The sequence below is a fragment of the Eurypyga helias genome, unplaced genomic scaffold, assembly GCF_000690775.1.
Source record: "Eurypyga helias isolate BGI_N326 unplaced genomic scaffold, ASM69077v1 scaffold32260, whole genome shotgun sequence".
Taxonomy (NCBI): Eukaryota; Metazoa; Chordata; class Aves; order Eurypygiformes; family Eurypygidae; genus Eurypyga; species Eurypyga helias.
Window position 1 is genome coordinate 508 of NW_010224395.1, and position 10,672 is coordinate 11,179.

At 48.4% G+C, this 10,672-nt stretch overlaps 1 protein-coding gene across 1 annotated transcript; it reads left to right on the forward strand.

The window, feature by feature from the left end:
* The first annotated feature begins 522 nt into the window (after nucleotides 1-522).
* On the forward strand, nucleotides 523-8,495 carry ELAC2 (elaC ribonuclease Z 2). Its single transcript, XM_010161419.1, has 14 exons — nucleotides 523-629; nucleotides 1,230-1,328; nucleotides 1,528-1,666; nucleotides 1,745-1,830; nucleotides 2,880-2,989; nucleotides 3,764-3,860; nucleotides 4,509-4,647; nucleotides 5,335-5,373; nucleotides 5,559-5,668; nucleotides 6,131-6,230; nucleotides 6,311-6,431; nucleotides 6,632-6,710; nucleotides 7,450-7,594; nucleotides 8,253-8,495. The coding sequence occupies exons 2-14, from the start codon at nucleotides 1,276-1,278 to the stop codon at nucleotides 8,493-8,495; spliced, it is 1,461 nt and encodes a 486-aa protein (XP_010159721.1). The 5' UTR covers nucleotides 523-629; nucleotides 1,230-1,275.
* Nucleotides 8,496-10,672: the final 2,177 nt, after the last annotated feature.

A 10,672-nucleotide genomic window follows, 5' to 3' on the forward strand; every position in this document is an offset into this window, starting at 1 on the left:
GGACTGGATGATCTTTAAGGTCCCTTCCAACCCAAACCATTCTGTGATTCTGTGAAATATACTCTGAAATGAATTCGTTTGTGGGTTTGGCTGTATCTGTGCTATTTGTCAGAGCTTCTTCATCTCCCCTTCCCAAAGCTGATACCGGTCTAGGAGTGGACTGTTGGAGTTATTCCCTGCTCTGGGGTTTGAATGTCTGTGTAGCTATTGCTCCCTCATTACTCTATTTGCACCTTTTAGACCAAAATAAGTTCAGCGGTTCCTGTGTTCAGCGTTGTGATGTGCTCCAAAATCATGGTTGGGTATTACACAGCAAAAATGGAGACCTATGTAATGAGAGCAAAGAGGGAACAAGGACTGCATTGGCTGGGTTTGCTGAGCATTGAGAGAGCATGCTTTGAGCTGCCTGCTGGGGCTGGCTGGCAGAATAGCTGCCAGAGGAGTTGGATATAATGATGCAAGAGGTGCTGCATGTACAGCTTGATTGTGGTGTGATCTTTGTGTATCTGTCTGCAGCTCTTTCCTGAAGAACTGTGCACCCCTACTGATCCTGGCCCAGTGTTCCTTGTGCTGGAGTGTCCCCACGAGGGATTTGTGGATGCTGTCTGTGAAAATGAGACCTTCCAAAGGTAGTTGGGCTGGGTTACCTGGAGCATTTGGGGAAAGACATCTGTGCTGAGCCAAAGAGAATTCTTGTTCTATTCTTCATTTGTTGGTTCTCGTGGCTGATGCCTGAGCTGTTTGGCACTGTTAGGGAGCTAGACATGCAAGAACAGACTGGTGCTGCATTTTGAGCTGGCTAGGAAAGGCAGGCCTGTGCAGGGTTCTGTAACAGATAAGCCTGTCTTCCCTCAGGGGCCTCCAGAGAAGGAAATGCCTGCTGGTGTCTTGCTGAGGATCAGTGTAGAGACTGCTGCTTCTCTGTGTGGTGGAAGCCTGGACTGCATGTAACATCTCTGTAGGGCTTGTGCAGAAGCATGTTAGTCTTCTGAAAGGCCCTGCAGATGTTATTGCTACTGGAGGAGAGGAGCTGCCTTGGGGGGCAGAGCAGAGGTGTCTAGCAATGTCAGGCTTGTGCCTACCACAGTGGAGCCTAGAGCTTCTGGGTTGTGCTCTGCCTGCTTCATGAGGGGCATCTCTGGTAGTACCAATATGGGAGAGGAGTGGGGATGCTGAGGTGATGGAGGACTGAAATGCAGGTATTCTTTATGTATTTGAATGTGACCCAGGTACCAGAAAGGCCTTCCTGACAGCAAGGTAGCCTTGGTTATTCACATGACTCCAGAGTCAGTGCTTCGAGACAAGCGCTACCAGCAATGGCTGGAAAGGTATGCAAACTTTTTATTACTTGGTTTCATGTCACTGCTGGGGACATTTCTTATGGTGCAAATGTTTTTCCCAGAGTAGAAGTAGCTGGTGATGAGGCTTTGCTGACTCAGATGAAATTTTTAGCTAATGGCTCAGGTGTGCACATAGTCCCAACTCTTTGGGGCTGAAGCTGTTGTGCATTTTATTGTCCTCTTACAGATTTGGACCTGGAACTCAGCACTTGGTGCTCAATGAAAACTCCTCCACGGTGCACAACCCACGCAGCTACAAGATCCAAACTCAGCTGAACCTCATCCACCCAGAGATCTTCCCTCTGCTCACCACCTACCAGAGCAAGGTATGCGAGGCCCTGCTTGCCCGTGTACCTCATGTCCTTGTGTAAAGAATGTGTTTAATGTCACTCTTCTCCCTGTAGGAAGAAGAGGCTGCATGTAGTGTGCCCATTGTGCGAGGAGAGTGCCTCTTGAAATACCACTTCAGACCACAACAGGAGTGGCAGAGGTTGGTGGGAATCTTTGATTTACCGGTTTTTGGGTGTTGGCTTGAAGCAGCTTTACAGTGTAAGTCTGTGCGGAGGAAGGACAGTGTGTTGGCATCCTTTGCAGATTCTTACTGGAAGCTGTGCTGGTGTAGCTGCCAAGCTATGAACTGTCTCTTGAGGATTATGTCATTGTACCTCGAAGTGTCAGGCGAGGTGTAGGACATGGATGAGTGAACCACTGAAAACACCACCTGGCGAGTGGTTTGCAGTATTGTTTCTGTCCCTCACTCAAGTGCTCTTCTGTCCTTTGCTTTGACCTCATAGACATTAGCTGTGCACCCAACTGTGGCTGTGATGGGGAGAGACTTTTTGAGGAGCCCAGTGAAAGTCTTCCCATGCTTTCTGGGTCTTCAAATGTTATCAGAGCTGAAAGCCCCAGGTGGTTAAACAGTTACAGACTTCTCAGCTAGTGATTGCTTTGTGGGCATGTACAGGAAGCTGCTTAAAGAAGATCTTAAAGGCAGGGGACCATGTGCAAGGGGATATCAGCTGCCATGGCTCAAATTTCTGGCTCTGTTGGGCAGAAGAGGAGGACCCAGGTGCCAAGAAGAGTTTAAGCTTCTCTGCTGAAGTTGTCTGAAGGCCTGTGGTACTGCATATGCTCTGATGGAGGACTAGGACACAGGTCCCTTATGTGTGCTTCTGAGTGGTGCCTGGAATCCTTTTGGGTTCCTCTTCCAGGAGTCTCGGTGCTGCCTTGCAGTGCCCTCTAGTGTCTGGTAGCTCTCGGGATCTGGACGGCGCAGGGGAGCATAGTACTGTTCCAGGAGCTTCTCCGGATTGGTGGAATGGATATTTCTGTATCGTGGCTCAACCCAACCAGGCCTTTTTGGTGCATGCCACACTCGTTGATGTATCTTCCCCTACCCCTCAAAACAGGACTTGGAAAGAGTATTTGACCTTCTGTTGTAAGGCTGTTTTGGCAGAGTAATTTGGCACTTTCATCTGGGAAGAGCTGTCTTTTCAGTTCCTGCCCTTCCCCATCCTGATACATGACCTGTTCTTTCAGAGATGCGGTGACTGTCTGTGATCGTGACGCATTTGTTAGTGAAGCCCTGGGTCTTCGTGACTTCCAGACTCGTGTGAAGGAGTGCAAAGAGAGCCTGTCTGCTGTACCACGTAAGGATCAGCAACTTGTCTTGGATCAGTGTAATGGGAAGTAGGAGGTCTTGGTGACCCACTACTTCAGAGTTCACAAGAACAGTGAACATGCAGTTTTCCTGCTGCCTCAGAGGTGCTATTCAGTCCTCCTGGAGCTGTGCAGAGGACAGGCTTAGCACAAACTGAATTATCTTGTGTCAGTTGGACTTACGCAGTCATGCTTCTGGTTTTCTAAAGCTGCTGGGTTTGGGGATTGAGCGGTGTTGGACACAATTAGAGATAAAGCGCCTGTGTGTTATTTCTCCAAGTTGACCAGAGTGCTGCTTGTGTTGAATGTCATCATAGCAGCCACAGTACGAGTCCCTTTGTCTGGGAGCAGTCTTGCTCTAGAATCAGCTCCCTGGTGCTACTCTCTGCATTTCAGTCTTGTTGGTAGTGAGGGTTTCTTAGTACGCTGCTCGCTCACTGCCTGGATCCTGATTTCGGGGAGAGTCGGGGCACTGTAGAAGCGGAGTCAGGTTCCTGCCAGCTCGGTCATGGCCAGTGAGCAGAGTCCTTGTTTGCCCACCTTTTGGGTATGCAGTTATGCATTGTGATGGGTTTTCTTCGTGGTGCTTTTTCTGTCTTCCCTTTTAAACCTTGCTGCTCTAGAAAAGCCAGAGGCTGAGGGAGGCAGAGATGAATGTGCCGGACATGTAGACTCTGGATTTACTGTGCTGTTGAACTAAATACTGTCTGACAGGGTGGTATGTTGATAACATTTACTTACAAATCCTTGTCTGTTTTCACCAGGAAATGTGCGTGCTTATCCTGAAATTGTGTTCTTGGGAACAGGATCTGCAATTCCTATGAAAATCCGAAATGTCAGTTCCACACTGGTAAATACCAGGTAAATCCCAGTGTCATGCATTCTGCTTGGAGAGGCTCACTGTCTCAAGAGGGTGTTGCCTAAGGGCTGTTTTGAGCAGTGTGGTGATGACACAGGGATTGTGCCCCTATTATGAAGTCCATAGGAGTTCCATTTCAGGCACCTGTCTTTCTGTAAGTGGGAAAGACTTGAGAAGTACCTGTAAAGCCAAACATTTAATGTCTTTATTAATTTTACCATCTGCTTTAAAGATGTGTTCAGCTTCAACACAAGAATGAGCTATGCAGACAAAACAGTCTTCCTAAAGCCTTGGCTAGTAGGACTGGAGTAGCGTTTAGAGGTGTAGAGAACGGAGAACTCTGTCTTTCAACACCAAAGATCTCCTTCTTTCAACCTGAACGTGAGGAAACCCTTCTTCACTGTGAGGGTGACAGAGCACTGAACAGACTGCCCAGAGAGGTGGTGGAGTCTCCTTCCCTGGAGACTTTCAAACACTGCCTGGACTTTCCCTGTGTGATCTACTCTAGGTGATCCTGCTCTGGCAGGGGGGTTGGACTAGATGATCTCTAGAGGTCCCTTCCAACCCCCACCACTCTGTGAATCTGTGAATGGGCCCTGTTCAGAGCTCAAGCAGTGGCTGCTGAATGTCTTTGTCGCTTGTTTTGCCAGCCCCTCCAGATCCCTGCTCTTGGACTGCGGAGAAGGAACATTTGGACAGCTGTGTCGCCACTATGGAGAGCAAGTTGACCAAGTGCTGTGTAACATAGTAGCTGTTTTTGTGTCTCACATGCACACTGATCATCATTCGGTATGTTGAGTGTGTTGGAAGGAGAAGGTGTTCTGAGCAGTCATGCTCTGCTGTTTGGGATTCTGATGTAGCTGCAGCTGATGAATGTAGGCTGCCTTGCTCTTAGTGGTGAATTCCCCTGTGCATTCCCCAGGCACTACTGAATCTGTCTTGTCGTTCTAATTCCTTTTTCCTTCTTGTGACGAGTCCCTGCAGACTTGCTGGTATCATCCAGAATTGGAATTTTTAGCAGTGTTCAACTGTGATTATTTATTGCAAAGCACTGTTCAGCTTCCTTCAGTGCTTTGCAATAAATAATCACAGGAGGACCTGTTGGTCTATTCTAGATTGGACCTGATTCAGAGCAGGCTGTTTGCTGGTCTGCTGTCTTGTGTCTGGAAACCACACTGGGTCTGAGATGTTGGGTAGAGACTTAATCTTCTCCACCCTTCTCTTGGGAGTAGACACAGAAGCACTGGGAAGGGCTGAGGGGCTTGTGTTGTGGGCTGCTGGCCACCAGCCTGGGGACACAAGTAGTGACAGTGTTAGAGCAGCTCAGCAGGTTGCAGTGATTGGGAAAGCAGTAATTGTCTATTTCTGACTAGATTTTGCAAAGACTGCAGCTTGCTGAGCTGCAGTAGGACTGTTGCCACTTACATCCCAGATATTTCTGACTACAGCTTGCTCTCTTGTTTATTCCCTTTGCAGGGGTTGTTGAACATCCTGATGGAGAGACGGAGAGCTTTTGTAAGTAGTACTGTTGTTTCACTGCTCCTGAACTTGCCTTGGAGTGAGAGGAGGGGAACTGCTGAGTGGTGGAAAAGCACCGTTTCCCTAGGTGTTTCTTCTCTCTGATTTGGTGTATACCTAGTACTGAGTTTTGTTTTTGTTTGGTTTTTTTTTTCCCCCCCCTCCTGCCTCTGCTTTTCTAGACAGCTCTTGGTCAGGCTTTCAGCCCTGTGTTTCTGGTAGCGCCTGAACAGATAATGCCTTGGCTATATGAGTACCACAACCACTGTGAAGAGATTCTTGGAGACATCAAGTGAGTGTTCTGTGTGGTATGTGGAGAAATGTTCTTGCTGGGTCCTTATTCAAGGCATACTACTGTCATCCATTTCCCCCCACCCCTTTGTTGAAGGCAATTGACTTCTTCCACTGCTAGTAGAATTAGGATGTGCCCTTTGCAAAGGGGAGGATAATGTTTGTTAGTTGTGCTAATTAGCAGAGGCTTACATGCAAGCTTTCCTTTTCCTTCAGAAAGGGGAGTTGGGCAAGTGAAAAAAGATTTCCTGGATGAGAGGTTATTTGACAACGGGGAAGTCCTTGGATGAGTTATCAGGCACTAGATACTGAGAGCAAGGAGAAAAACAGATGGGTGCACAAAAAGATCTTGTTTGTAAGGTGCTAAAGTGAGAAGGAGAAATAGGTTGCTTAAAGATAAGATCAGGTTTTACAGGTTTCCTTTGTACCTGTCCTTAGTTCTCTCTTCTCTCCTCCCTCACAGAATGATTACTTCCCAGTCTCTTCTGAAGGGCTGTGAGAACATCAAGCCTAAAGCCAAATGGTTTGTCAGTTCTCTGTTAGAGAACTATGACTTGGCTGAGGTAAGCTCACAAGCTGGCAGGTTCAGTTGCTGTGAGGGGCAAGAGGGTACCTGAGGTCTAACACTTGTATCCTTGTTCAGTTTCAGACTTGCGAAGTCCAGCACTGTAAAAATGCTTTTGCATGTTCAATGATCCACAAATCTGGCTGGAAAGTAGTCTATTCTGGTGACACAATGCCCTGCGCGGCCTTAGTACAAATGGGTAGGTGACAAAACTCCTCTGCTTGAAGAATCTCTTGCAGAAGGTCTCTGTTAGTGTTAGTGTCCGAAGTGGGCACCTCCAAACCCTTGGTACTATGCCTGCAACATAACGAGGGGCTAAGGAGGGGAAATGAGAGTTCATGTAGGCAGTTGAACTAGTCTGTATTCGGCTGAAAGTTGAATATATGATTCTTTACACAGGTAAAGATGCTACCCTGCTGATCCATGAAGCAACGTTGGAAGACGGCATGGAAAAAGAGGCTATAGAGAAGACACACAGGTAGGGTATCTGTCTGTCACTATTGGGAAGGCAAAGATGTCGTGCTGGGATTTGCCCTTGGAGCTGCTGGTGTAGGACCCAAGTCCTTTAGATGGTTCTGGTGTGTGCAGAGCTCTGCAGCCCTAAAAATGGTGTGTTGCTCATTGCACCAGCTCTGTGACACTCAGCTCCTCTGAAGATCCCTGCAGAAAAATGGGGAAAGCTTTTAGGTAGACAAATAGACTAGCCCAAAGGAAGGGTCCTCTGCTTCATATTTCAGGACTAAGATGAGGAGGTAGAAGGGTCATCTTACCACCATAGCTAATCATGCAATCCAAACAGAGTGCTGTAGCCAGTGCTGCTGAGTGCTACTCCAGCAAAAGTGGGAAGACCTGCGAGCAGCTTCTCAGAACCACATGTGAGTTACAGTAAAAGAGGGCTGGACTTGCTGGCACCTCTGGGACAAGTATTTGAAAAAGCTCTTGTCCCCAGTTTGTGGAGCTCTAAGTAATTAGAGCTGCATTCATGCTTTTGGAGTCATTTGGAAGTCAGAGACTTGCCACCAGTGCAGGTTGCCAGAGGAAAGACACCTTGCAAAGACAACTTGTGCTCACCAGATGTTAGATACTACCTAATGTTGGCTTTTGGTGTGATGTGACCTGAAGCGCAAAGCAGCCTGCCCTGCTGCATTGGAGGAGCAGTACTAGCCAGCCTGTGTGTGACCAGGGTGTGCAGCACTAAGTTCTTGTTCCTTTTGCAGCACAACCTCCCAGGCAATTCAGACTGGGATGAAGATGAATGCAGAGTTCATCATGCTGAATCACTTCAGTCAGAGATATGCTAAGATCCCGCTCTTCAGTGAAGACTTCAGTGAGAAAGTTGGAATTGCATTCGATCATATGAGGGTAAGCTTGAGCCACTGTGGGAAAGGTTTCAGTGTTACTTTGGGATGGCTGCTCATAGATTAAATTCTCCACTTGTAATGTATCCATACACTACCTCCTTCTGAAGAGTAGTCTCCTCTGAAAGAGCTTGTTTTACTGCTTGCAGCAGATATCATCAATGTGGCATAGAGTGAGGGAGGTGCTGATGGCTCTTGAAAACAGAAGTCCACTCTTAATATCCTGGGTACTTGCCTTATGTCATCTCTATTCTGTGCACACTACTTGCAGCTGAAAACCTAATTTTGCTTCTATTCCTACTCCCTTCTCAATTGGTGTGCTTCTTTAATGTCTTTCTCCAAAAGATGTCCAGGAGCCAAAAGCCGAACACAGCCCTAGCAGTGAGAGTGGCTCACTAATCAGTGAGAACCTGTACAGTGCCCACATCATTTCTTATGAAGAAAATATAAATAACTTGGCATATGGGATCTGCAGACTGACTGCTGCAGGGTCAAGACTGCCCGCTAGTATCAATGAAACCGTCAGCCAGGTTAGGGCTCCTGTTCTGGGTGCTGCAGGGGAGGAGGCAGTGCCCTACTATCTGAACTGGCAAAAGGTGGGGGGAGGAAGGAAAACAAAAACCAATTCTCATGCAGGTGCTCCTGTGCTTGATGAATTTCAGGTACGTCTTGGTGACTTCCCGACCATCCCAAAGCTGATCCCGCCTCTGAAGGCTTTGTTTGCGGATGACATAGTAGAAATGGAGGAGCGGAAGGAAAAACGGGAGATGCGGCTTCTGAAGGAGACTGCTATAGTCTTGGACAAACTGGCTGGTGGGGAGAACAAGGAAGCGCCTTGCCAGAAACGGAAACAAGCCAAGAACCATCAGGAACTACCAAACAAGAAGCTCAAAACAGTGAACTGAAGCCAGGTTGAGAACGCTGTGCTCATTAAGAGATGCCTTTCTCTCTGCAGGCCTTGGGAGCGCACAGTGCCATGGGTGCCGTGGAAAAAGGGGCTGGCCTCAGCATCTGGGTTTGCTTGGTCATCAGTGGATCTGCATGGGCTGAAGGTACCAAGTGTGCTGTTAGCAGCACCAGTCCTTATGGTGACAGTATCTGCCCATAACAGTTCATCTTCCTGGGTCTCACCGCCCCATGAGTCGTTTTTCTTTTAGCCAAAAGTTCTTCTCTCTCAACTATTTTAAGTTTTGGTTTTATGCTACAAGCTATTGATAATGTAACAGCAGCAGTTGTGACCTTTGCAGGAGATCATGTTTGAGAAGCCCTTGAGAGACCATGGACTTGCCAGAATGAGGCAGATGTGTGGAATGAGGGTTATGAGGAATGTAAGTAGGTATCAGAATCCAGCTCCTGGACTGCAGAACCCACCTCACAGGAGGAAATTGCACAATAAAATGGGCCCCAATTGATTTTTAGATTAACTTAGGGATGTGGATGCTGCTGTGTGCCCATTTTATTTTGATTTTCTCAGGTGATATTTTTCATAAGATCAGTTTTCCAAAACCTTTTATTTAGAATCTGAATAAACCACTCAACATGGTAGAGGAGGCTGTGTTTTGTCTAGATCACTTAGGAAGACATAGTGAGGGAAAACAAATACCTGAATTGCTCCAGAAAATGACCTCGGTTGGCTGGTTTAGCATTACAGCACTTATGTAAAGGCTAAGATCTCACCCTGATGCTGGAGCCTCATGTCTGTTCCAGCTGTGTTTTGTGCCAGCAACATCATATTTGCCTCAGTACCCTGCAGGCACGAGCTTTGCTTGTCAGGTGAACTAACTGGTGCTGGGGTTTGAACGGCTCCAGAACAGCTACCTGAGAGTTTACACAAGCAGATTCCAGTTCTGGATGCAGAGGCAGAAAAACTGGCAGAGCAGGTGAAAAGGGGGAAATTGTGTGGTCAAGAGAAATGTTTTCTGAGGCTCCTTCTGGATCAGCTTTCCTTCCCTTACCAGTGCTGTAACTGCCTGCATTTGGAAGTGTGTGGGAGGGAGCTTTGTGCTGTTTCACAGACTGGTTTGGGTTGGAAGGGACCTTAAAAGACCATCTAGTTCCACCCCGCCTGCCATGGGCAGGGACACCTTGCACTAGACCAGGTTGCTCCAAGCCTCATCCAGCCTGGCCTTGAAGACATCCAGGACTGGGGCATCCACAGCTTCTCTGGGCAACCTGTCCCAGTGCCTCACCAACCTCTCTGGGAAGAAATTCTTCCCAAACTCTACTGTATTTCAGTTTAAAACCATTACCCCTTGTCCTGGGGTGACCCTAGTGACACTACAGGCCCTTGTGAAAAGTGCCCCCCATCTTCCTTGTAGCATCCCCAGGCACTGGAAGGCTGCAATAAGGTCTCCCCAGAGCCTCCTCTTCTCCAGGCTGAACAAGCCCACCTCTCTCAGCCGTTCAGTGAAGGAGTTCCTTTCCAGAAGCAACTCAAAGGCACAGGCCCCCCCATGGCCTGCTCAGCAAATAATACCAGAGCATATTATAAGTCTTCATTTTAAGGTGATGGAAAATTAAGACACAAACATGTCAATTAGCTGAGCTTTAATACTATGCTTGTCTAAGGAAGCAACTGGGTGGTTGACACAGCTGGGCACAGCACGAAGGGGCGGCCGGGCTTCGAAGCACAGCAGGGGCCGGGGGAGGCTAAGCAGGCCCTTGTGCAGGTGCAAACAGGGTCGTGTGGGGCTGCCCGGGGAGGGCCTGGCTCCTGCTGCAGCTCCTGGGCTGCGCAGGGTTTCTGCTTCGTTTCATAGGAGTAACGTAGGGTCTTTTGTTCAGAAAATAACGAACCACTGCTCGCATAAAGGTATTAATAACATGCAAATAGAGCAGTGGGAGGAGGCCATAGCGGACAAGCTACAGCTCCAGGTGGTTCGTGCATAGAGGGTGGTGTGGAGCAACATGATAGGGGGTGGGGGAAGGGACCTGCACGGCGTAGGAAAATGACCCTGCCCTGGTGAGCTGCCCCGGCAGCTGCGTGAGCCGGGGGAGCTGCTGGGGAGCCTGAGCCGCGCCGGTGTGAGGAAAACGGGCTGCGAGGAGGGAGGCCGGCGCGCAGTCCCAGTGCGGGGAGGCT